The 27,772-nt window shown below is 45.7% G+C and overlaps 1 protein-coding gene across 1 annotated transcript; it reads right to left on the bottom strand.

The window, feature by feature from the left end:
* Positions 1 to 491: 491 nt before the first annotated feature.
* On the bottom strand, positions 492 to 27,772 carry SMCO4 (single-pass membrane protein with coiled-coil domains 4). Its single transcript, XM_048076504.2, has 2 exons — positions 27,578 to 27,772; positions 492 to 1,604 (listed from the first exon to the last, which is right to left on the bottom strand). The coding sequence occupies exon 2, from the start codon at positions 1,470 to 1,472 to the stop codon at positions 1,293 to 1,295; it is 180 nt and encodes a 59-aa protein (XP_047932461.1). The 5' UTR covers positions 1,473 to 1,604; positions 27,578 to 27,772; the 3' UTR covers positions 492 to 1,292.

Below are 27,772 nucleotides of genomic sequence, written 5' to 3'. Positions count from 1 at the left end.
GGAAGCAAGAGCTGAGTTTTTCGCAGGCAGACGTACAAACAGTCCCACCGAGCTCACTGGGACTGCTGGAAGGTGGCACCTGATGCAAAGATCAGCGTGGTCTTTGCCTGCTCAGGAGCACGTCCTGCTACACTTCCACGTGTTGTAGCATCGTTTTCTTTCTTGCTTGGTCTGTATTTAAGCAAGAGTCAAGAGTTCTCAAATTCTTTCCTCCCAAGTCTTTCGGAACTTAATGCTTACTGAGTGCCTTAAAATATTTGGACGAGAAAGGGCTGTAGAAAAATGCAGAATTACTCAAGCGTTTTAATCAGAATTTATAGTTTGACTTCTGAGGCTAAAACTGCCTAAACAGTGCTTGCAGCTCCCTTTAAGTCAGGGGAAGAAGGGGATTTCACAGGACAGCGGCTCACTTAAGTAAAGAGATTAGAGTTATACCATCACTTTTCCTTCCTTTATGAAACATTAAAAAAATTGAAAAAATAACCAAGGGCTTTATCCAAAACCACCTTTTATTGCCACTTAATGGATTTAAATATTTAACATTCATATAAACAACTCTCTGTGTTTACGTAGTTACTAGCGATTTCACCATAAATGGCAGAAATGGTAGAATCTGCTTTTCCAACTTTTCTGATATTCCTGGATCTGGTGGATCCTGAAGTATTCACTTTGCATATTCTCATCTCATTGCAAAGAAAGAAAAAAAAAAAAAAAGATTTTTTTTGAGTGAACTATAGTGTTTAATGAAAAAATTATTACACAGTGTAGGCTTTCACAATTAAGCCACATTTTTTTTTTTTTGCAAAATAACATTCCAAGTAAGACTTCTCTCTTTTATTCAAAAAAATAAATATATCCTTTCTGAATCAAAGCATTTCATATGACATTAAGTACAAAGAAGAAATGTACTTCTTTGGAAGTTCTGAAATAGACAGACAAGAGCTCATGGGAGCAACATTTTCCATAACAGTGATAAAAGCTGAAAGCTGATTTTTTTACAAATTTATAGCAGAACAGAATTTCCTTTTACAATATAGAACTTCAAACAGATTTCAGAAAAACACCATTTTAAAAGTCTGAAAGGCACATGAACTGGACCATAAAACGTACTGGCACATTCACTAATACGTTTTATGTTACATTCCTAAAGAGAAACTGTGGAACCCTAACCAAGAGAAAAGACCGAAGACACCAGCAAGTTCTTTTGTAAAGTATCAGGAGTGGCAGAGAGTTTCTTTTGGCTCTTGATAAAAGCATTAATACCCCAAAGGTAGAAAGTCTGAAGCGCCGCATCATTCAGTCGTGTTTGGACGAGTTGCTACATAAACAAACACCACAATCAGCAGTACTACGACGGCCAGCGTGGGAAGCACTACGGTGGTGATCTGTTGCCGGGCCTCTTGCATCGCCTGTTTCCTCTCCTTTTTGTCTTTGGAGGTCTCTTTTTTGGGCTTTCCTCTTAGCTGCCTCATTTTCCCCTGAGGATATTTTGGTTGCCAAAGCGGAGGAGTGAGGGGAGTTGAGCTGCAGAAGATGGGCCAAGGTCTCTCGAAGCAAGGGGCTGAAATATTCTGTCTCCTTCAAACGGCTGGCTGTGCAACAAACTGCAAGAGAAGGGGGAAAAATGCAAGTCTTCTGAGCAAAATCTATATATATAATAGAGTTATTAAAACTATATCCAGCTTCACTTGGTAAAGCTTTTCCCTAACCGGCATCAACTCACTCAGCTTTTCTCGATGAAATTGAATTGCAGCATGTTCGTTCACTTCATCATAGAATCATAGAAACATTAAGTTTGGAAAAGATCTCCAAGATCATCTGGTCCAACTGTCCCCCTAGCACCAATGTCACCCACCAAACCATGTCCCTAAGCACCACGTCCAACCTCTCCTTGAACACCCCCAGGGACGGTGACCCCACCACCTCCCTGGGCAACCCGTCCCAGTGCCTGACTGCTCTTTCTGAGAAGAAATGTCTCCTCATTTCCAACCTGAACCTCCTCTGGCACAACTTGAGGCCATGCCCTCCAGTCCTATCACTAGTTACCTGTGAGAAGAGGCCGACCCCCAGCTGCCCACAGCTTCCTTTTAGCTAATTGTAGAGAGCAATGAGGTCTGAGCCTCCTCTTCTCCAGACCAAACACCCCCAGTTCCCTCAGCCGCTCCTCACAGGACTTGTGCTCCAGGCCCTTCACCAGCTTCGTAGCCCTGCTCTGGACACGCTCCAGGGCCTCGATGTCCAGCAACACTTTCCCCAGGATAAACTACAGCAGTTTGTCGTGGTGTGTCCATTCACCCAGGAGCACTGAACTTGCCCTGTATTAAGCTGGAAACAAAGCCCAGCACCATACATTTTATCCTCCCAGGCAAACAAGATAACACAGCTAAAGACTTAATGAAAATAATATGAATTAGTCTTGCGTCAACACAGAGCACCAGCTGCCCCATCTTGTAAGAGCAGCAGGCTCCCAACCAAAGGTCTGTGGCTCCCCACAAATCTGCAGAACCAGGAAGGGCAAGCACACAGCCTGTCATAAGGAAAAGCATTAAGCATTTATCATCCACACCTGGTATTTATGGGAATAAAGGGTACTCTAACAGGAAGGAACGTGGGGAAAGAGCTGCTTAATTTACAGAACATAGCCTAAACCATAACGTGACTCAGTGCTGTCGCTCTCATTACAGCTGTCATTTTTCTATGGGAAAAAAAAAAAACAAACCACACACATCCTAAGTGCTAATCAGCCTGCTGACAAATCGCTGTCTTAGACAAGCAGTCATTAATAAGCTAGTTGCTCTGGAGCATCAACCGCACCGGTTTAGAAAAGCAGAAGGATCTCTCAGGCAGGATTAACAAAAACACCGCACCATGTGAAGCCTTCCTGAAAGAAGGAGCATTAGGAGGTGCTTGTATTCCCGAACCCAAGGGCGCAGGGAAGTTTTTCTCTCCCCCGACACTGCCTGCAGCTGTGTAACTCACTGCCTGGGCTGGGGGAGGGAGAGGGCCCGCCGGCTGGCTCTGTTCCTCCTTGCCATGTCCCCGCTGCCGCCGCTGCATGCGGGCCACTTGTATCTGAGCACAAATTGGGGGTGGAACAGTTACTGCTGCTGTGCAGTTAACTTTCGGTTCAACTGAATAGGAACTGATGGTTTCCCATCGCTCAGCATACCGGGAATTAAACTTTTGAAGAAATTAGTGGGCGACTGCAACTGCCTCTTTCCTTTCTCTCTTTTTTTCTATCGCAATATACACCCGATGTTAGCATGCTGCTGCAGGTGGTGAGCACACGCAACAAGGAAAGCTGCATCGCGCTTGCAGCTCACCACGGGCACGATTTCTTCTTGATGCGTCATCTTGGTCAACGTTACAAGTTGTCTTACGACTGCCTTAAAAAAAAAAAAAAAAGAAAAAAAAAGTGTTTTTCACTGAAAGTGAGATTCTTCCTGCTGATGTTATCACTCAACCCTGTTCGTCAGGCTGACGACAGAAGCAAAACCAGACTAAAATGCCCACGTCCAAAACAAGAATCCCCACCTATCCGCTAGCTGCAGCTGCAGAAGGGCTTTCATCCTTTCTTTCATCCCTTCTCCTAACAGCAAGCTGCCTGTTGTGAATCTCATCCAGTCGGTTAGGTTGGCGAGATGTTTCATCGGTTCGGGTACGATGCGGAACAACTCCACCAACCCAAAGCCACGGAAGCGACCAGACTAGCAGAACGATCCTGTGGCGCTGGGAACCCCCCAGCAAACCAGCGGGTCTGTACGTCTGTCTGTCTGTCTGTACGAGGTCCTCCCTGGGTGCCATCCAGAGGAACAAGCCCAGTGTGAAGGACCCATGGGCAGCTGGGGTTGCTCCTTCAGCATCCCATGTGCACGCCTTGCCAGCTTCTTCTGATCTTAAACTCCATAAATTCAACCTGGCCTCCGAGGCAAAGAGTTCCCGTCAGTGTTGATAAAGCATAAAAGGGAAATTTGGGTGGCTGGGGTGATTCTCAAAAGAGGAGACAAAGTTCAAGTCTTAGAAAGTCTGCAGAACGTATTTAGAGACCAGAAGCAGTCAGTGAACTTCACAGCGAGGAGGCAAATAGGAAAGGGATGGAGCAAATACACCACACCCTGTTCCAGTCTGTTCAATCAAATAGGACTGCCTGATTTCTAAACGTTACCTGTTCCTTTCGTCAAATCTTCATCTCTCTTATTGATTCAGGAGAAAGTCTTTGGTATTGCAACTTCTGCAAACTGTGTTTTGGGGGAAGGCTGGTTTTTTTTGTTGTTGTTGTTGTTTTGTTAATCACTTCTCCAACTTATTCTTAGATTTCCTCTGGGGAAAAACAGATCTCTGTTTTTCTCCTCCAGTTTCCATTTTCCTCCTACTCTGGTCACAAGCTTTGTTACCGAACTCTGGAGAAACTACTATGCAAAACAGAGCTTTACATTTATCCCCTGGGATAACTAGAGATGCGTTTCACGTATTTTCATATTGTTTTCTGTCTCTACTGTTAGCGCACGTCAGTGGGTTTCATGTCTGGATTACTCACAAGACCTAAGAAGTGATGGACAGTGAAATCCTTTGGGACTTTCTGCGTACCATAGTAACAAACAGGAGTTGCCATGAAACCAAGCTCTCGAACAATAAGCGTATGCCTTGCTCTACACAGCATCACTTGCTACCCAGACATTAGAAACATCAAGTCTCTTTTGAATATTTCATTGTGAAGCAAAATGATACCAAGTTAATTACATACGCTAGCTAGCATCTGATGGCTTGGAACATAAAGCCTTCCTGCAAATGTCAGCACCACTTGAGTCGCAAGCTGATGCTCTCCAGTTTGGGAATCTGGCATCGATCTTCAAACACGCTTCCAATAGACCGGGCTACTTGGCTTCGCTACCAGCGGAGATGGCCTTGTGCAGAAACCAGCCTACAGTTTTTAGCCAGATGAGCCTCGGGGTCCATCCTACCTAAACCACAGAAGGGAAGCAGCCAGGCTCTGCAAGCTGCTGCCAGGCTCCTGCTGCCTCTAGGAGACCGTGTGGTTTCTGCAGGAGAATTCACCCACAGGAAAGGTCCAGGACATTGTACATGTACGTGCAGGTGTATTCCTGCTGGTGCAGAGCAGTGCTTAAAAACTGATGTTCAGCTGCATAAGACATAATTTTGTGGCCCGTGTTGTGCAAGCAGAGTAAGGGCGGCCACAGCCGTCCTTATCCACTTCCAGGCCTCTCACTAGCCACACATGGGCTTCATTGGCCACTAATTGTCCCACTTGCCCACTGTAAAGGCCAAACTTGGACAAGGAGTGGAAGGAGATAATATAGCATCAGGATGCCTGTAATTAATAACCTAGTTAGCACTGCCTGTGTCTCAGATCAAGCTGCTCTCAGAAGGGTGATGAGAAAGCAACGGCCTCGGTGTACTCCAGTCTTGTGCAAACTCATTTCCAAGCTCAGTGACCAGCATACTCACTCTGCAGGAGAGCTGGAAACTCGCCTTTTCTCCTCAAACAGAAGCTGAGAGTCTTCTTTCCACTCCAAGTGCTGTCACACGCTGTATGCATCCCCCTGAGGCTGCCTCCCATTTCTAGGAACTGCTTAACCCAGCCCAAGCACCTCCGAGGCTAGAAATGAACACCCAACTGGGTCAGCCACTGCCTTTGCTGGTCAGTGACTCCTTCAGCTGGGACATTTGCAGGAATACCAACAGAAAAGATTAACAGAGTCCAGTAGAAGTGGAACATCTGCAGTCCACAACAGCCTGTCTTTAACTTCACCCTCCTTTTATGAATGGCAAGCAGTGACTGGGTGTAGCTGGTTGGAACATCCATTTCAGAGGCTGCCTCTTCTCTCTGATACTGCAGTGCTCCAACTTGACCCTGAAAAACTAAGGTTTCAAGCAGAACAAAACCTGGAAAGTTCAAGCCAGTGAGGACAAACCTAAAAATGTTGTTCTTCAACACAATAACAACTCACAACTTTCCTGTCCTGGCTCAAAGTCTAGCCAGTGCGATTACTCTCCTCTCTGCCCATCATCCAAACTGCTTTTTACATGTAAAAATGTTCTTCATTCTAATTTCTGGGTTAAATTGCTCTGAACTGGTTTGCAGAGCTAACCTCAAAGCCTAAGAGCACAAATCAGTAGGCTTGCTGAAGTTACTCATACCGATGCTGGAGCATCTGGCAACACCTTAAGGCAACTCAAATGTGGTTAAGCAGGGGCGAGGCTGTAGTAACACCTACGGGGACTGACAGCCTTCAAAACACATCAACAATCTTCCAACCTGAATTTCTGGCAATCCGCTGCCTCCTTTTGTTGTAAAATTAACCCTGGCCATTAGTGATCTGCAGGTAGAAGCTCCTCACACGGCTGCTCCCGGGCGCCAGGAAAGGCAGAGCCGACTCCGGCTGCGCGGGTGCTCGCTGAGTACTGCACTTCTGGATCTCCTCCAGATCCAAATCCAAAAGATTTCGTTTATCTGCTCTTAGTGTAATCACACGTCTAGACATCTGAGGAACTTATTATCACTGCTGTTACAGCATGAATGTATTAACCACATTAAGCTGAATAATTTCTCTCCAAATCCAGAATTACAAGCGTTTGTGAGCCACTTCGGATTAACCTGGCCCCAGGATCCTGCTCCCGACACTGTAACAGTTCTGGGACTGAAATCATCTTGAAATTCAAACAAACAACCCAACAAGAATTAATTTTTATCATTTAAATTTTCCCCTAGGGCCACGTATGTTACTGAGCCATTACAAACAAACAAACAACAGAACAGGAGACCAGGAGGACACGCTGTATTCAAATTGCTTGCCAACGGGAGGGAAAAAGGACACAAGATATGTAAGCAGACAACGCTCTTCGCCTTACTGCAGCGTCAAAAAGCCCCTAAAACCAGTAGTTCCCAGTCACTAGAATACATCAGAACCAAAAGTAAGTCAAGAGGAAGAACCCAAACCCACAAACCTATCGCCTTGTTCCTTTTTTCTGTAACCAGACTTGCAACTTCAGGGCACTGCAGTGCCCTACAGGCTGGAAGAGGAGCAGAGCCCCAAGGATGGAAAGAGGCCACCACCACGAGGAGGTGGCAGCTCCTGACAGGGATGAAGGAAATGTGACAGAGGGACTGGCCACCACAGGGTGCCTGTGGCCAGCAACTTGGCAGAAATAACAGCACCACGGTTCCGCCTTCGTTAACGTCTAGCTGCTGCTTAGACCCCACTTTATTTCCTGCCTTTGAAACCACACAGATGATTTATTTATTTTTTTTTAAATGATTGAACTGTGTGCGACGTTGTTATACAAGCCCCAGGTAAAATTTAATAAAAGAAAGGTTTGCTTTAGACTACCCCACAGAGCACAGATTTACTCCACAGCTGATTTCACCTCGAGGTGAAATACCACATTTTGGCCAGGGGATTGGCTTTCCTGCAGCTCTCCGCTCTGGCCATTGCTACGACAGCACCGGCAAGGTCACCAATTTCTAATGTGATTTGGCCAGCTTAAGAGATACAGCTAAATAGGAATTTTAAAATGTATTTCAGCAGGAGCTCAGGACAGATTTCCAAACAGCAACATGTGTGTTCAGAGCTCTGGATGGGGTCTCCAGAGACCTCGGGTCTGCACGCAGCCTCTCCGACCAGCCAGGCCAAGGTCCAGCTCCGCCACTTGCTTTTCTTGTGCTTCGGTTTTCACAGGTGTAAGAGAAAAGTGAGAACCCTTGCATCTTCCCTTCATTCCTTCAGACGGTCACGACCTGGGTGCCCTGCGGGACTTGCAGAAGAACTCAGACCTGCTAACACCCAGCTCCTGCAGTCACAAGCCAAAACTGCTCCTGCGTTTTTTGTCCAACACCAGGCACCGCACGCTTCTGCAAACCTGACTCTGAGGGGAGAAAAAAAAAAAGAAAAAAGCACGATTCTAACAGTTTTTATCCAACTGTAGCACTCACTGTCCGGCTATACTCCCAACCACGTCCAAGCACAATCACGCTACTTTTAAAACACTAAGTGTAAAATGAGAAGTTTCGAAACCTTTGTTATTTGACGAGCTCCGAAGGAGCAAAATGTTCTATGCAACCCTTTGTGTGGGTGACGGAGATGGAGAGAGCAGAGATCTGTCAATTTGACTGAAACAGCTGAACCCTAAAGAGCGGGCCTGCCCAGAAGATTAACGTAACGCTTTAATCCCCGTCACACCCTCCCTCCCTCCTCCCCCAAACCCACTTCCAGCAACACAAAAGCAGCCTCGCGATGAAGCGAATACTTCCAGTTGCAGGACAGTTCCTCCTGGCCCTGACGCGCAGCTCCGGGGGACCATTAACATGGAGAAACAACCATTATGTGCTCAAAAAATAAACTTTTAATTCGTACGAGCTGTCCCCCTACTGAAACAAAGGCAACTGAGTGAGGAAGGAGTGTGAGAAGAGCTCACCGCGACACGGGTAACTTTGGCTCCTGCGCTATCCGATGCTCTGGGTCACCATGCCCACGGCTTCCAGGCAGAAGTTACGTGGCGGAGCTGGCGAGTAGCTGAAGACAATACTTGCAGTGCTAAAATTGAAATCTTCATGTTTCAGTGACGCTACCTGTCATGATTTCGGAGTGCTAAAAGTGAGGAAAAGCATTAAGAGAAAAATTTTGGCTCTGTGAAAAATGGATTTTCGCACCACGGCGTGAAGCCGATCCTTAATACCGTAAGAACCTACCTCAGCCTATTTCACTGCAGCAAAGAATTAGGATTAACAAATCAAAACAACCCCCTCTTCAAGGGCAAAAGCTTTTAATTACACACATAACGATATGGAATTATTAAAATGCTGCTTGAAGTCAGTTTAGCATTATTTTTTAGTGAAAGTTGGGGGGTGAGTTTTTTGGTGGTGGTTGTTTTTACTTCTTCTTTTTCACTTTTTTTTGCCAAATTACCGACCTAAATCTGAATTGACCCGTCATTACTGCAACATCACATTTACTGCGAGTGTAGCTTTGAGAGTCTCCAAACTACTCGCAGCATTTGGAAAATGAAAGCCATCACTGAGTACTGCCAGGAAGTCAGGGAGTGCAAGGCCGTCAAAACAAAAAGCTGTTTCAATACGATTTTCACAATTCCGAGGACTTGGAGGCAGCGAGGAACCTATATTAGAAACAAAAAGCCGCGGATTTCTGCGTCTGGGAAGGTGTCGTTAAAGAGAGACGAGGTGCTGGTATTTTAGGCACAGACATCCAGTGCAGAGCAATCCAACCTGCCCTGAGTACGGCAAAGACACAGCAGAGAACTGAGTAAAAAATGAAAAGGCGAGTGCTTTTGCTCTCCAAACAGGGGGACAAATAACCAAGATTTTTCCTTGTAGATAAAGAATCGGTATCAAGACAGTTTCTGCAAGAGGCAGTCCAGTGACGAAGCGGGAATAATATTTACTGAAAACACGACGAAAACAAACATGTAATTTCTGTCTCTGCACGATTTCAGTTCCCAAGGCAGGGCTGGAAGAGAAAAGCCTGCCATTCTCCGCATCCGCAGCCACAGATGATCTTGCACAGAGGGCAGCAAACCACAACACCTAGCATATGACTCCACATCATGTGTTTGCTCAGCCGTTTTCTTGAAAACTAGCTTTCTCAGCTGTTCCTGACAAAAATCCGGCGGACACGAATCATTTATCTTTCCACTGCGTTTACAGAAATTCAAACTGTTCCTAAATAGCCACGTTAAATAAACACAATAGCCACCGGTGTCAAATTCCTTCAAATCCATGTGCTGCTTTCCCAGGTTAACTCCAAGCGTTCGGCCTCTGTGCAGCAAAAGGAGTACGGCATGAAAATGGCGTTTTGTTTTCCACTACAACTGCACCAGGGCCAGCAGCCCACCGAGCCCGGGGCTGTCCCGGCTACCTCAGCTCCACAAACTGAGCTGCCGCCCCAGCAGCACTCATCCTCTGAGCCGGTGATGGGAAACTCTACATCCGAAACGGGAAATTCTCATTTTTTTATGTTCCAGCACATGCGTTCTGGTTGGCACTCCTCTGGTCCAAACTACCGGCTTCCCAACAAAGTCACTCCGTGAGACGGCATCGTTGCAAATAGGTTTGAAGCAGATCCCAAAGACACGAGCGAGGCAGAACGCCTGCAAATCTGAAGGCTGACGTTAGGGTTTTGCAATGCAAACACGGGAGTTGAGGGACTGTCACTGCTTTTCATTATAACTCTGCTGTCATTAAAACTTTGGCACTGAAAATTCAGTCCCGACTAAAGCTTGGCAGGGAAAAAAATCCGTGCCCACAGCAAGAATGGATTGGGGAGCCTAAAACCACAAAAACCCGAAGGCAAGGGATGAGCTTGAGGTGGCAGCGGGGCTGCTGGAACGATGGAGACTGACCAACAGAAGAGGAAAGCTGAAAAACAGCTCCCGAGACACCAGGACAACATCTAGAAACAACATGTGTGCTTCCTGACCACAAGACAATCTGTGAATGCTGGACTCAGATTTCTTGTGAAACAGCCTCCTCAGAAGGCACAAAGGGAAATCTCCCTCTTCTGGCTCAAGTTACGGAACTCTCCACAATAACAGAAATCAAAACTGATGTGTATCTGGGCTCCTGAAAGCCTCCCGAGCCAGTCCTGCAGGGGAAAACGGACAGCAGTGCCCTGACAGTGAAACTTGCCGATTTATGGAGTGTCCTGGAACTGGATGCAGCCGAACAAGGGGTTCTGATCTCAAACTCACCCGCTTCAGGGCTTGTTTGAAGTTCTGGTTTTTCAAGCTTTTCTTGGCACAGCTGGTTTTTCAGTAGGAGGCTGAGGAAAGAGTGCTGGCACCGTGCCTGTCTCTCCCTTCTTGCGCACATGCCAGGGGAGGGCTGCACGACAGGACAGAGGAACTAACACAAGTCAACCCAAATACAGTCGTTGAAGTGAGCGTGTGTGATAGAGGAACCTCTTTCCCATCTCTGCAGGAAAGGAGCCTCCCTCAGCCACTTGTTTTCCAAGCAGGGCAAGCGTCTCACGGCGTTTTGCTTTGCTGTGGCGTGGCTGATTTCATTTCCACCTCCGCTGCCTTCTGCGCTCCCTTGTTTGGTCTGGGTAATCGAGTTATCAGTGAGTGAAACAAAACCCACCTTGCATTAGAACAGCACCACTGGTGAGGCTGGAACTCCTCTGACAGCCAGAAACCTGCAGTTTCCCCAGACTCCCTTCAAATTACAGCAACGTGCTCAAACATTGCGACAACAGTGCAATCAGGACACCTTTGGGGGGAAGGGAAGGTAAGGACTGAGACTTGCAACACAGGATGGGTGGGGAGTTTTGTCTTCCTATCAGTGCTCTCATTAAAATCTCATTCTGTTTACTTCCCGGCTTAAACCTGAAGCCTTATTGCATTTCACTAAACAATCCCACGTTATAATAAAGCAGCAGGCTCCCCTGCCACGATTGATAGACTCTGCTTGCAATTATTTAAGGAGAAGGCACATAATTACATACAGCTGGATTAGGCTGATCAAATCCCTGTTAGTGTCCGTCAATTTGCACATAATAAGACAGTGTGACATTAATGTAAACTAATTTCAATGCAGAAAGTTTAATTAAGACCTAAAAAAAATAAAAATAAAAAATTAAGAGATGGATGAACAAAAAGTTTTGCACGCTGGAAGCAAAGGGAGTTTCCCAGCGGAGCCATCCCCAGACACAAGCCTGGTTTTGCCTCGGCAGTTCTGCAGCAGTGGCTCTGGCACCACCTTTGGACGTGCCCTCTGCCAGGGCTTTCCATCTGCTCCAGACGCTCAAGACAACTCAAGACAGAAGCAAACGGTGTGGAGCTGCGTGCGTAATGGAAGTCCATTACAAGCAAGCACAGGTAGTCAGAGGAGGGGGCCTCGCAAGTCCCTCTCGGTGCTCAGCAAGCAGCTATTGATTCAACACCAGAATTCAGCCACCAGAAATTACGAGTGATCTTCTAAAGCACTTACCCAGACCAAAACACGATATTCCCTACGTAACAGTATTCATTTGCTCCCTTCACATTTATTCCTTTCCGCTCGGGTTGTTTTTCAAGTGCTCTGCTGTGTTCTCAGTGCTCTCAAAGTCACCGCCGATGCACCCAGCGCAGCGTCCCGGCTTCGTTCCCCGCTGAGCCAAACTTTCCCAAGGCAGTCCCGTTCCAGAATTGCTAACCACAGCTAAATCATTTCAAGGGGTTAGCGTGGCACACCAGCTGCTTCAGAGGGTGTAGGGCCCAAGGAGATCTGCGACACCATCCCGCAGCACATCTCATCCCCCCCGGGAGCAGCAGGATCCAGCATCTCACACAGGCCAACTCACGGTTCCCAAACATGCGGTCTGATTTTCCCACGCTGCAATTTCCTAGCGTGCTCCCTGCCAAATTAAATCAATTTGAGCATCTCATTAAAGAAAAAAAAAAAAGGCAGGTTTTTATTCATTTTTAATGGCTTCTCTGTCAGCCGAGCCTGCTGCTCTGAGCTGGTTTACTTTCTTAGCTCAGCCACCTCACTGTGGAGACCCTACAGGGTTTCAGTAGCTTTAGAAATGCTGGATGACATATAACCCTCACCAAAGCCTTATCCAAAAAGGCAGCAAACATCCTGAACCAGCCCGTTTCCCAAGCGTGAACGTTTCCCACAGAATTAATTTTGGTCAGCTAGGGGAAAGGGAAACACGGAAAAACTTGAGAAGCGTAAGCTCTAGAAAGGATTACAGTGCAATCTCCTGGAAAATACATTAAAGCTCAATACCATACTAAAACCATCCAAAAAATTAAGCCCTCCACTGTTCAGTCACATCCCTCCAAAGCTCTCAGTCACCCTCTCCTTGGTGGGGACAAATCGCTGCTAGATAACCTCTCCTGCACAAGCCTACCCGTTATTCTAGCTCATGTTCTGGTTTCTTTGGCAGCACAGCTATTTAAGCCACCCTCCTAAGCCAGCTCCTGCGGTAGTTTTTCTGTTCCTTTACAACTCTTCAAAGCATCCTAAAGGCAAATCGAATAAGCACCTCAATTTGTGTTGCTTTCTATTTATAATACTGCGAGCACCTGCTGCTGCTGAGACCTGAGTAGGCATCTTTCTTTCTTCCTATGGATTGATGCAGATTAATCTCAAGAGTTCCCCATTTTGGAGCAACTTCAAGAAACTCCTCCAAGCTGTTGGGTTTGTGGGTTTTGTTGTTGGGTTTCGGTTTTGTTTTGAGAGTGTTTGTCTTTTTTCTTCTCATTTTTATCAACGTCCAGCTGACCTGCTCTCGAAAATGCAGCTCGCTTTCTTTCCTCGCTCACCTCAGCCACGTTTGGTAGGCTAACTTCTGGTTAAATGCAAGGGCAGGCATTCAGCAAGCAAATCACTTCAGGTTTTCCCCTGAACCTGCAACAATTTACATCTGTAGGGCCCGTGGGCGGTTTGGGAACGGTGGGTGTGCAGGGAATGGCTGTTGGAAGGAGCCTGCCCATCACCCTGCAGACACAGGGCTTGGATCCCGTGTAATCGGACCTCTCAAATCAGAGATATATTAGTTTCCCGTCTCCTCAAAGCGCCCGTGACCACCAAGAGGCAGCTCAGGCTCTGCAGGGCAGGGTTAAGCCCCGGGTCTGACCTTTCAGAGGGAGCCCCAGCCCCAGGTGCCTCTGCTGGGTCAGCTTCCGCTGCTTCCAAACAGCGCGCGGAAGAAAAAGCTGTAAGGAAATTAAATAAAAGATGTGGATGGGCTCCAGGTCATTAAAGAGGGACATCAGTTATCGTTCTCATCTCCGCACTGTGGATTTTCCCGGGGCAGCTGTCCTGTGAGGTCTGGAATTCTCCTCCAGCTCCCGCCGATGCGTTTAGGGGCGGTGTTGCAGGCTCCTCCGCAGCCTGCCAAGTGGTCTCGCAGACAAATTCACAGGACAGCCCGAGGAAAATTTCATCCCAGGAGTGACTCTCTGTGCCTCAGATCCTCCTCCAGAGGGATGCTGTGCTACTTGCCTCTCTGCAGTATTTAATGTGGGCCTCAGAGGGGAAGGATTTTAAGCACTCCCTTTAAAAAACGTGCAGCTTTCTCAACCAAAAAATAAAAATAAAAAAAATCTTGTTGCTGTTTTTAATCATCCCAATCTTGCAAAGATTGCTGTTAGCTTAGAAAGCCACACAAAAATGTGTAAAGTGAAGTTTTCAAAACTTTTTTTTACTGCATTTCTTGAAAAATTAAGCAAATAAAAAGGCTCAGAGACGCAATAAAACATGTCTGTAAAGTACTCAGTGTGGCGCTCTCCTTCTCGTTCTTACTTCTTAACCATACAAACTCAGTATAACCATTATCTCAGGAATCCACAGATTTTTAACTCTGTACCACCACGAAAGAGATAACAGACTTCCTCAAAAACTAAATGAGGCACGGGGACCTTGCAGGTCATTTTAGAGGCACTGTTATATATTTTTCAGCCTCTCCCTGCAGCTTCCAAATTACTGTCCCCAAACTCCTGTAACCTTCCTGTGTTCTCATCCCCTTCCACAGTCACTTCTTACCACGCGGGGAGGTTTGGAAGTTTTGCACCAGCTACATTCAGGAAATCAGCTATAAACGGGCATGCTGCAGATCCTCCACAATTCCAGGCTGATAGCTAATCACGGTTTTTAGCCTTTCAAGCAAATAGGACAACTTAAAATGGCAAACATTGCTCTATCAGCCCATCCATAAATTAGGAGTGACAATAGCAGATTATTACTCATTCACTCAGTGTTTGTTTGGCCCTGAGAGAACTGGCTTTATTCCAGGAGCTGGCAAACATTGGTTAATATACATGTAAATGTTTTATTTCTCTCAGAGTAGGCAATTTCACGAAATGAAATACCAAATTAAAGACGACCTTAGTTTTTTCTGCTGATGCCTGCCTCGGATGCAGCGCCGCTGAAAGCCTTTGCAAGCGTTTTCACACCAAGTCACCAGGGGAAAAGCCACCTTTTCTTTTGAGAGTGAGGCAGTTTCACTGTGGAAACATGAAAGCTTTTATATAAATATTAATCACCTCAGTTCTCCTTGAGGTAAGTGGATGGAGACCGGCTTGTGTGAGGTTCCAGGGCTGACTTGATACGTACTGAACTGTCTTCACAAACTGCTCCACACAGGCTGGTCCTCAAGGTAAAAGCTGCGCTGCCTTGGGACGAGAGCTGCAGTGCCAAAAGTAGATTCAGAGGCCCCAAAATTTAATATGAGGGCACTTCAAAATAGCACTTCTCAGCTCCTAAGAGTGAAGATGGGACATTTTGTCATTTGAATTTCCAGTAACACGGAAAAGGAAAACGTGATTTCCCTCAAACAAACTAATCTGAACTGGGAGGAAGAAGAGAGACCGAGAAAAGTGATGGATGTTCAGCACGGAGATAAATAAACCAAACATCTGGTTGGAGAACCAGGCAGTGGTTTAGCAGGGCTTCTTGCTAACCACCAACCCAGCACCCAAATGTGCTAAATTAAGCCAAGGGAACACACCAGCTTTCAAACAACTGGAGATGGTAGCAACAAGTCAGCATTGCTCACAAACCTCTGGACAGAACGGACACGGTATTCACGTCTTTCAGCAGAGCAAGCTTAGAACGAAGCACAAACTAACTTAGCACTGGCAAAGCTCACAGTAACGTGATGGAACTCAAGAGTTAAAAAGTGTACAGCACTTAACCAAAAAAGAATCAAGGCAGTCCCTGTTCCTCTCCTTCAAGTGGAAGACAGAAGATAAACACCGATGGGAAGCAACAACTACCAAGAGAAGATACTTTCAAAAGATACAGGGCTATGCACGTGTGGGAAGAACTGCAGATGAAGGAAGCAAAATGAGTTCATTTCCAGTCTGGCAGCTTGTCTCAGTTGGTACCCACAGGTTTCAGGCAGGTCTCTCCCTGGACACGAGCATCTGCGTATCCCAAGTGGGCTGCAGATCCCTGGCTGAGGGAGGCAGGTACAGCTGACATTAGAATTACTCTTCTTGATACTCTCCATTTTAATAGAAAAACAACTTACACTTTACAGGCTATTTCATTAACTAAAGCTACTTCTGAACTAGAATTTTGGGAAGTAAACACAAGAACTACGGATTTGTTTTAAGCTGCAGAAAGTCACAGAGACGATCACAGCTGCAGCAAGCACACCGTCTACTGTTTGACACCGCTCTGCTTTGAACCTTGGACCTCACGCTGCACTTTTCCTTGCTGCTCTCACCCAAAGCACGCTCTCCCTCCTCTCGAATGGCGCTGCTTACCCGACACTTCTGGAAGCTCTCACAAGGATATCTGCTGAATGGAAGGGCAACACAACAGAACAAGGCAGTGCCGGGTTCAGCTCCGTAGAGGATTTTAAAATTTATTACAGGGTATCACTTTGGCACTCGACGTGGCTGAAACGAATGCCCTCACCTCTCTATACGAGGCGACAGCACTGTTACCAGCCGAGCCGCCGGTTGGATTCCCTGCTAACCGCGTTGGACAGCGATTTTAACTCATCTGGAGAGCAGACGGCTAATCGGATTTCTGAACGGGCTTCTCTTGCTTTCACCGGGGCTGATGCATGCAGCATATAGGATTCGGAAACAGATTTTCCCCCAGATAGCTCATACAATTCTGCTGCAGCATTCCATTATCATCTCGGCTTATGCTTACGTAAACAGCGCGTGGAAAGGCAGCAGTCAGGTGAACGGTCACAAAGAGGTTAATCATTACATTCAAGCTTTGCCAGGGCAGCAGCAGAGCTGACCTCTTGAATAAATTGAGCTTGGATAAGGCAGCATCGATTTTCCTAAAGAGGTTTCATTACTTAACTCCAGGCTTGTGATTTCTTGTGACAGGACAAAGTTAAGAGTTAATCCAAATTTACTATTTCTTTTCTATCCAAACAGAAACCAAGTCAATTAAAATGCAGAGACTACCATAGACCTCCCTCCCTTTCGGTGTTCTCCCCCCTCTGAGAGAAACTGAACTTCACAGGACTTCAAACCTCGTGGAAAAAATGAAAAAAAAATAAAAAATATAAAAAAGCTCATCTTTATTCTACAAGCCTTTCTTCCAGCGCTGAAAACCCAATGCATATTTTCTGCCAACTACTTTTATCTCTGCATTGTTCTTAACACTTTCCTAGAAAGGAGATTCTTCAGCACACAAGTGAATATCGTTAATTTGGTGAGGGGACAGAGACTGCTTGGAGCCTAGCCGGTTAAAAGAAACGAGGTAGGAATGCGGATGCATTATATGACCTCCAAATCTTTCTGACACATTTTCTGCTTGACAAATCAGAGCTTCCTATATTCTTTTTTTCAAAGATAGTTACATCAGAACCAAACAGCTGGCCATTACAAGCTATTCCATTCAACAGAAGAGTTGCTTCTTTACCTCCTTCGAGTACGATAAGAATCCTCCATAAAAGCAAAGTCATCTCTTTCTGATTTCTCGCAGGTGCCCTAAAATGCTTACTGAACCACAGCAAGTGCATCCATGACAAACAGGGTGTCTCACAGACTTGGGGGTTTCCTAACTTTCTGAAATTACCTTTCTGACTCACTCACATCTCTGGGAACATGAAACTTAGGTTAGGTAAGGTCTAAGAAAAAGCAAGCAAGATTAGAGAGAACAAGTTAAAAAGAAAAAACAATCACTAACCTTTGAGGGGAAAAGATATCATTTCTAACTCTCCTATCGTAAAAGCCCTGCCTCTTTCACAGTTAAGCAAAGTTTCCCCAAAGCAGCTATCACCGATTGCATTCACTTGGAATTTTTATATAAACAAGTCTTGGAATATGAAATGCAAAGTTAAAGTCAAAAAAGGATCTCAGATCACAGGATGTATACATCCCAGCACCTTGTCTGCATCTCTTCAGAAAGCAAGAACAAAAAAATAATTGAACATGAAAGAGAAATAAAAGTAGACATGAATTGAAACCTGAAAAGCTTTTTGCTTAAGGTCCCTAATGTCTAAGAATTTATTAAGAGATGATGTTAGAGCACCTGAATTTCAGAGAATTACTTCGGAGATGGCTCCCATTGCAGCTTTTTCTGCTGGAATATTTTACCCTGGCTGCCAGCCAAATCTTCGCTATGCTGATGCCAAATAAATGATACCCAATTTCAACGACAGATGCTGTTGTGTTGACACATAATTGATACATTTATATTCAGGGCTCCCTGGAATTCTGTAACAGCAACACTTTATTCACAAGAAATATTACCGGCAGCAGAATTCAGAGGGACTGGCACATAGCTGATGCTGCTACGCTGCTGGTAGCGTGAGGCTGGAGGGAGGAGATCTTCAACTACCCAGGGTGGTGAGGACCTGTGGAGACCACGAAGCTCCTTGGGCGGTGGAAGATGAGAAGGGCCCAGCAGCCAGAGAGAAGTGGCTCAGCCAGAAACCAGCGTGCTCGTAAAAATAGGAAACCTGAAAGTTTTCAGCACAAGTTGCATATCCCTTTCCTGCAGAGCCTGTAACTGCGTAGGAGATGGAAGTCATAGAAACGCCACAGCACTCAAGTAACAGCTATGGCCATACCCTCCTCGCCTTGACTTCCTTGGTTTCCCAGGCAGGAAACAGATTAGCAGCCTTTAAAAATATATTCGGAAAAGGTATGTTCCAAAGGAAACATCATACACCCCCCACCTTGCGTGTTCACTCTCCCGTAGATGACTTGAAAGAAACTTCCATACATAATATTTATTTTGGAAAGCAACTGTATCTCCCCAAGACTAACAAAACTTCAGTCTTTACTGAAATTATTACTTGAAAAAAAGTAGGCGACAATACAGTTCATGCCTACAACCTAACTTCTCTTTATTTTTGGTAACGCAGCATCGTATTTTCACATGACAAATGAAAACATTCACAGAATGAAGATATTCAGCAAAAAATGCATCCCCATTCAATTCCCAAAGAAAACAACCCTGCAACAACTAAAATTTGGCACAAAAGACAGCAGCAAATAAACAGCAGAGAGCAAAATTTCCTGTCATTTATCTAGCTAGCATATGTGGTTCAGCAAACATGCAATGTGGAATATCCTGCCATGATGCCTCTTTTTAATTAAAATAAGGTTAAGCTTAAAAATACTTTTGAATCACATTTTATGGGGATTATCAAATGCATTTGAAGCTTACAGATCAACAGGAATCACCACCTAGAAATCTCTTCAGCCCCCGGAAAACACATTTTGTTGGCTGTTTCTTAAACTGTATTTTAGAAGATTGAGCACAGCCCAGAAAGCTTCTGCTGCTTGTAGGGCCTTATCTAGCTCTCTGATTTCATCCTCAGTCAACTTTCTCCTTACAGCACATGAAACAGGGACTGGAAATACTGATGGTAATTCTTCAGACTCTGCACGCTGCAGCTCTTCCTCTTAATTCTTCCTCTCCTGCTCTCCTGTGCTTCTGAGGGCTGCTAAGGCCAAAACCTGTCAGAAGACCTCTTCGTGCTGAATTTCTCCTTCACGATCGCGTGGCACAGAGCAAAGATAAAGTTATACAGAGAAAAACACACATTTTTCATCAAAGCACACACCTTTCTCTCAATAAATAAATAATTTATTTTTAAATGTCATTTAGCTCAGCAACACAGGATTTGTAAAATATCCAGGACTGTATCCTTGCAAAACCACAAAGTGATTGAAAAGGGCAAAGTGCATGAAGTAGAAAAGCTTTAGGGGCCACCGGGTTCTTTTTACTGATGCAAGAGAGGCATTGGAAAACCAATCTTTGCCAAGAAAACGCATCCAGGCATTAAAAATGTATGCATCAAGTGCATGGGTACCTACCCATTGGCAGCTGGGCACCTCAGGAGCAAGAACAGCGGATGAGGAAGGGACACAAACACCACCTAGCAGCTTCCCAAACTTACCAGCCGTGAGGATCGTCTGGTCCCAAATTTCCTCTCTCCCGTTCAGAGAAGATCCAAAGCAAACCAGCTCCAGTTCAAAAGCTGCAGCAGTTCGTTAGAGAGGTGCTGTGCCTAAGCTAAAAAGGCCAGTCTCTCAGCACTGCTTTTTAAATTGAGCACCGAAATAACAAAGCTAGGTGGCTTACAGACAAGATCCAACTCCTATCTAATTATTTAGGAGCGTAGACAGAATTGGAGGTCCGTCTGCAAGGCACTGTAGAGCTACATGCTGTCGGTGTTGGAAGGGGGATAATTAGCCCGGGAGGAACTTCATGTTAATAAATAGACCGACTTGAATATTTCAGCCCGTGACTGAATTTCCTGCAAAGATTTATTCCTACAGGTTTCTTTGGGTGCTTGAAACAACCCCTGCTCCCCCTTAAACACGCAATAAATGTAATACCGCTCTTTAAAACCAAAAAAAAAAAAAAAATCACACCACTTTCAATAGCAATAACCCATCCTGTTATTAACAAGGGCAAGGGTCCAAAAAGTCAAATGGGTTCTCACTCCAACTGCTACTGCTGGCTTCTGCGTTTTACTCTGGACACAGAACAGAAAGGTCTCACTTTCTGATTCTCCCACTCAGGAAGGCAGTTCTATAGCTGGAAGACATGGACAAAAAATAAAATGCTTGTATTCAAATCTTTCTGTCCCTTTTCCCCAACTTAAGTCATTAAGGGAGAAAAAAAGGCAGAAGTGTTTCTGCTAGAAGGTACCATATGAGTTAACATGCTAAATAAACTAGCAACAGAAAAAAGAGTAAGCCAGTTCCATTTTTTAAACAAATAAAACGCTTAGAAGTAGTTCAAGGCAATCAGATTTCAGGGCAAATCTTACTTTTACAGACAGTGTTTTCTATCCTGTCAAATGTTTCTCTTACCACTCTGGGAAAGATTTGAACAATGGAGGGAAGCTGGCTAAGGCTTGGTGTGCAGACTGAAATAATCTCAGTTCTGCATCCAGGCTCCTGAGAAGCAGCCCCAAACCGAGACGTTTAGGCAAGATGTTGACCTGCACCCCCTTCCTCCAGGCTAAGGCCCTTCCGCACAAATAACTCCGCGCCTTCAAACACACCTCACAGATCATAACACTGCAGCTACAGGCCACTCCTTTAAAGTGTCAGTTCAGTAAACCTGTTTTTGTAGCGCTATGCAGCGTCGCCACCTAACCCCCTCCAGCCATTTAAGATCTGCAGTTTCTGTCCTAAACTACCCTGAAGTTTAGCAACGTGCTTTCCCACTGCTAGGGAAGTGGCACTGCAGTGCCAGGTGGGGGGGGGGGGTTGTGGAGAGACCCGGTACAGTAAGTGCAAAGGTCTCTAGGCAGACCTAAGGTCATAAAAATGACCAACTACACGTGTATTCCCCGAGCCTTTTTGTGGCACAGCTGGGGGATAAGAGCCGTACTTAATACTGGCACGAGTAAGATCTAAGAAGAGTCTCTGGGATCTTCAGCGTTCTTTGTATGGCAAGAGCCATGCACCAAGCTATGTTTGATGGTGTCCTTTTATACCTAAAAGCTGCATCCCGCAGCTTCATCTGAACCATTCCTTATTTCTGTCATCCTTTTACTTGGGTGGCAAAACCAAGCACAAAGTCTTTCACGACACAAAGCCGCTACACAAAGCAAAAGATGCTACAGCCATCTAACGACTAGTAGGCAGACAAGCTAGGAAATTAACTTTTTTTTAGAGGCAAAGAGCTTCAGTGAGTTTTAATAACGCATTTGTACAGCACGCCTCCTCTCCAGGCCTGATACGAAGCACCGTATCATGGTCAGAGAACTGCTCTCTGAGTATACAAAGCCAAGGTGTCAAAAAAAAAAAAAAAAGGCATACGGTGAAAAGGCAGTGAGACCAATTTATAAATAGAAAGCAGTCTGAGAACAAGATGAATACACCCTGAGGTTTGGTACATCCAAGGCGTGATTATCTAATACCTGTAACACGGTACAAAGGCCCACATCAAGATGGGCTGAACACGAGGGTTTTATAGGTAGCAATACAAGGCTCAAGGAGCCTTATTAAAGGCCCTTAGACCTTATCAGAGAGCCTAACTGAAGGCAGGTGCTACCTAGAGTGTTAAAGCCCACCCTAACCTGCTTAATTTTTTCCCCCAATTATACCATCCTGCAGCCATAGCTCTTCAGCTCTTTACCCACAGTATATTTGCACTCTTAATATTTTTTAAGGGCTTTAAGGGTTTTAAAGGTCTTATTTTTAAGGGTCCATCAATATTTTTAAGGGTCCACCTCTTAAGAGTCTTGTTTTTAAGGATCTTATTTTTTTTAAGAGCTTTCTAAGGGTTTGCTAGTGCCAAGTCCAAGGGGTGCCCACGTAAGCAAATCCAATGCCCCAGCATTCTGCACTCCTCCACGCCACCAGCTCACTTCAGCCTGGAGAAGTCACTCGTGCCTGCAGCAGGGCCGGCCACATTTCTGCTCTTCATGTGACAAAGGCGCAAACACATCGGTTTAGGCAGAAGCAGCTTTTGCACTGATGTTGCTCTTTATTTTCCACTCTTTTTGTGAAATACTGAGACAATTTCTGAGCAAAGCCTTTGGGGAAAGAGCTCTACTCAAAATCACTAGTCCTCTGTCTAGCACAATGAGAGCAGAGAATGCAAATTAGTTTCAATAAAAGCAGCTGGCAATCAATACAAAAGGGCTGGTCTCCAAAAGTAAAACTGGTTCCTCTAAGGATGAGAGTTAAAAGGGGAAAAATATAAGAAGATGAAAGTAAAGGAAGAACCAATGTAAACAACATTGTGGGAGGGAGACACAGAGGGAGGGGAAAAAAAATCTAACGATACGACTAAAAATATTAGACAAAGTGACAAAAAACAGCTGGGGGTAAAAAGGGAAGAAATACAGAGATAACTGGAGTGCAAAGAAAAGGGTCATTAGAAAAAGTCTAATGGCAAACATGTGCAATCCAAACAGGAGATAAAATGAAAATTGTGAAAGGGAGCAGAGAAGAGGCTAGCTGGCACTAGGGCTTAAGGCAACAGTCACGGGTTCATGTTCCAGCCCGGCTCCCAGGCACTGATGAGTCTGATAATGAGTTTCAGCATTTCTTCCACTGCATGCCTGGCCACTTCACAAAACCTTGGGCTTTCGTCTCCTCACCTTCTGCCATAATTTTCTAGCAGCCAATACCCACCTGAGTGGGCCAGAGCCCGCCCACTCTAACCTGCATGCAGAGCCCTTTTTTAAACCCCTTCACCTCAGAAAGTCCACAGGCAGCCGTGAAGGACGGAGAAAAGCCCAGCATTATCATTACCACCTGTTTAAAGAAAAGAAGAGTTCCTCAAGATTGACACTTTCACTGAGTCTCCCTATTATTTTGTCCAATTTTTATAAGCCGGTTAGAGAAGGAATACATTATGGTCACAGAAGCCTTCCCTTGCAGCTATTATAGTGAGTGCTTGATATAAAGGCAAAAATAAAGGTATTTTTGGCACTGTTAGCTACCTCTACTCAAGAGAAACGAAAAAAAATGAGCTTCTCGCATATTGCAAGGCAGTGTCACAAATCACTCTCAGTCTTCCATGTATACACCTAGTCCTGGTTTCACGAACCATTTGGTTTTAGCAGAGAACTAAAGCCACTCATTATCTTGCACGTCTTTAATATTGCAAATTAGCAACAAGAAAAAGGTTACTTTGCTTGAAAGACTTTCAGCCCCTAGGAGTATCACTAGTTAACTACACAGAACTCCTTTGACCCCAATAAAGGTCACACAATAATTACACAGGGCAGACAGCGGTGTCTTCTGCACTCACACGGAACTGCAGGGAACATCCTATCAGTGCAGAGTATTTATTTAGATTAGGTTTTGACCGGAATACTGATGGACCAGGCAGAGAAGTTTCTGCCAAGTTGCTAATATACTTAAAATTATGCTTAGCCCTTCAGAACTTTAACACAGAACAATTCAATCGGAGCATGCCCTATGCTTTGAGAAATTCTCCAAGATTTCTAATGATAACAAGTGGCCAGAAACTTCCAGTCACGTTGACATCTAAAAGCACAGAGCTCACCTTTTAAAGGGAGAAAGAAGCGACCAACTTCTTTGCAACTAAAAACACTGTACAAGAAATCAAACGAAGCAGGATGGAGAAGAATAAAAAACCCTGAGACCAAACCAGGGGTAGGGCAAAAGACAACAAAGAGAATATTATCACACATTCTCATCCCCTCAAGATACACGTGTGCCTAAAGGGCTCACAAATATCCAGTCTCTGGCTGTCTGCCACATCCAGTGTGCAGAGCCTCCTTCCTCTATTGCCTACAGCAATTATTTCAGGCTTTCTCTTAACAAGTAAAATTCTCTCTTACAAAGAAAAAACAAAAAGTAGGGGTGGAGGCCTGCGCTGTTGCAGAGGTTTACACCGACAGCCTCTGGGACTGCCACTACTGCTAAGACAATGCCAGGATTTTAACAGCACCTTTCCCTAAGGTAGCAGCACTTAAGACCTTTATACACTGGAAGAGATGCCCTTCCACATTAGCGTGGCCTATTAGCCACAAACAGGATTAAGAGCTCAGCAAATCCTCACAGAGCTCACATCTGTCAACATAACTCCTTCCCATATGGGCTGAAAGGAAGGTAACTTCTCAGCTTTACTGAGCACTTACAAGAAAGCTGATATTGCAATGGTTATTAAAAAAAATAATAATAGTTGGGGGGTGAGGTGGGGGGATGGACACAGGAAATCACGATCAGGGAGGCCCCTCAGGATGCCTTATTTTGTGATAAAAAATGTCATCTGGTTAAAGAACTTGTGGTCTTACAGGGCAGCCCTGCTGTTGCCTTGGTGGCCCTGTACAGCAATTAACATCAGGAGACCTCCTGAGAAGACAACAACCAAGATCTCTTTGCCAGATACTACAGAAACCTTTCCGTGCTGTCAGAAATCAAACTATTATCACAAAAAAATAGAGCAGCTCAGATCTGCACGCAACACAAATTGCTATGGGGACAACAGGACATCAATGAATCCACAGATACTTCTTGCAGTGCATGGAGAGTCTTGCAGGGAGACAGACAGATCATTTTGCTCCGGAGCACAGAGACCTTATAGCTGAATCAAGAAATGCCAGATCCATTCTCGAAGAGCTCAGACTCTTTGGGAGTAGCTGGGACACACAGCTGTAAGAGTAAAAAAGCAAACCCAGCCAATTCAGCAGAGAGAATTCGTGCTCAGTTCTCTCAAGCCCTGATACCACTGTGAAAGATAAATTAATCTTCCTTTAAGTGCAGTCCCCATGACAGCACTGCTACCTGCTGAACCAGGGCAGGTCTCCTGCGACTCTTCGTGGAGAGAACTCTCCCTTTTCAGCTTCTCTACAGCACTGCTTCTAGGTAATGCACACAGCACCAGGCCAAGTCTTGTTGGGCTTCGAAGTAACACGCAAGGGAGAAAGACCAGGGAGAAGGAAAATTTGCAACAAAAATTAACAAATAAACTGTTACCTTACGCATTGAGTGCCATAGCCAAAAGATTTACTGTGTAGTCTATCGACCATCCCGTGAGATAGCTCATACCACCTAATTAGCATGTATATTGTATAGATATGCAAAAGCACTTTACTGCCTATTTAATGCATGGAAAAACATGATTAGTTTAAGTATATATATATTATTTTGCTAGCATACTGATAAGGCAGTGACCAGGAGATCGTCTACTCTCTCACCTGTTGCTGTGCACACCTCCAAACGAGCAGTCAGGAATGTGACTGAGGGCAGCTGCCTCACACAGCGCAACCTCCGCTCAAGCCCAGTGCTCTGGGATCACCTCACAGCCCAGGTTCTCTTCCACAGACACGCTGCCACTGCTAAGATCTTGTCTCAGGCAAGTCAGTCACAGAGTCACAGAATGGCTGAGGTTGGAAGGGACCTCTGGAGATCCCCCAGTCCAACCCCTGCCGAGCAGGATCACCTAGAGCACACTGCACAGGATGGCATCCGGGCAGGTTTTGGGTATCTCCAGAGGAGGAGGCTCCACAACCTCTCTGGGCACCCTGTGCCATTGCTCTGTCACCCTCACAGTAAAGAAGTGCCCCCTCATATTAAGCCAGAACCTCCCATGCTTCAGTTTGTGCCCGTTACCTCTCACCCTCTCGTGGGGCAAAACAGGGACAGTCCTGTTGGCCTGCAAGCACTGGTCACACCCCAGGAGGGTGTTCTGCTAAGGACTCCCTAGAAACAGGGCTTTCCGACAGCCACTCTGGCAGCCTCTGAAGATGCCCAGAGCTCTGTAAACGGCTCATTTTTACCTCTGTATGTATCAGTGCTGTCCATGCTCTTCTATATCACTCTGCATTTGCAGTCAACAGCTTCGCCAAAACCCTCTTGAGGAGCAGAAGATAACAGTTGTGCGAGTCCCTGCTGGAAAGAGCACTAAAGAAACAGGTAGTTCCTAGAATTCCCTACATTATAAAGGGTATTTGACAACCACACTCCAAATCCCTGTTGGTAAACGTCCCTTTTACATTTCCTGCACATCATGAGGGAAAGTTAAAACTAAAATTGCTATAACAATGAGCTGTTCATTTATCTGACAAAGATGAGCGAAATTTCTAACTACAAAGCTTAAGAACAGTCTAAAACCTGCTTTCTTCTTAACTTCAGTCTAGGAGGTCTGCGTGGTATAAATAGGCCACTAAAGGCAGTTAAAAGAGAGAGAAAAAGTTATTAAAAATGCACTAATTAGAAACTTTTTTTTTTTAATAGGATGTCAGGGAATTTCTGCAAGACTTTTGTTTTATTTAAAGGAGACAATTTCAACAGACCTAAAAATAACACACAATCAGGTTTTCCAAATTGAGAGGATCACGAAAATCCCCAGGAGGCCCCAACACAGCCGGGCACCGCTCGAGCCCACAAAAACCTGACACAAATTTGGGGCAGGACCACGGAATGTAAATCTCCATAACATGACAACATTTATTTTCCCTACCGTCTTAAAAGGTGTGAAGCATAACGGCTTTAGAAACATAGCGGAAAGTAAATTATTTTTTAAGGTACCCAACTGTACAGAGAACCGAAAAAAGCTACAAATTGAACTCACGGCAGCACACGGCAGGGACAACACACGAACAAATGAATTCACTGCGCTTAAGAAAGAGGTAAAAGCAGCATATTTGCATTCAGAACGGATTATCTTATTTTTCTTTCCCCTGGGTCACCTTTTAATGCTTTCCTGAGCTTACTTCCCCCTCGGTCGGCTGCTTAAACACAAGTCTCGGTCCTTCCTCACACACGATCGTCCTCGCGACCGAGGAAGCGAAATTAAAGAAATAGACGCCAGATGAAGAAGTTTCGAGCCTTTTGAGGAGATTTTTTTCCTCATTTCCAAGAGTTATTTTCCTCACGGATCCCCCCTGCAGGGTCGCCGTTCAACACCGGCGGGGCCGGGCCGCCCCCGGCGCCTCACAGCCGGGTCCCTCCTTCCCGGGGCCGGCTCCCTGCTTCCCCTCACTTCAAAACTTTCCGCTTTTAACCACCCTGGAGCACTCGGAGCCCCCCTGGAAGTCCTCGGGAAGCCGGCCGGCCCGGAGCCCCTCAGCTCGGCGACTCCCCCCGGGGGGAGGATCGGAGTGGGCTCCCGGAGCCCCGACCTCTCCCCCCTCAGCGCTCCCTTCCCTTCCCTCCCCTCCTCCCCGGGACAGCCGCGAGTCCTTACTCTGAGCTGCGCCCTCCTGAGAGCAGGGACGGGCGGCCAGAGAGGGGCAGAGTCCGGGCTCCCCGCCGCAACTTCCCCGCTCCGCCACACGTGGGGCTGAGTGAGGCGCGGGGCTGGCGCCGCTCGGCGCAGAGGACGTGGCAGCTCCCTCCTCCTCCTCCTCCTCCTCCCCTCCCTCCCTCCTCGGCCGAGCCG

The sequence above is a fragment of the Anser cygnoides genome, chromosome 1, assembly GCF_040182565.1.
Source record: "Anser cygnoides isolate HZ-2024a breed goose chromosome 1, Taihu_goose_T2T_genome, whole genome shotgun sequence".
NCBI lineage: Eukaryota > Metazoa > Chordata > Aves > Anseriformes > Anatidae > Anser > Anser cygnoides.
The sequence above is the reverse complement of the archived record's forward strand: the minus strand, read 5'-3'. Positions and strand labels throughout refer to the sequence as shown.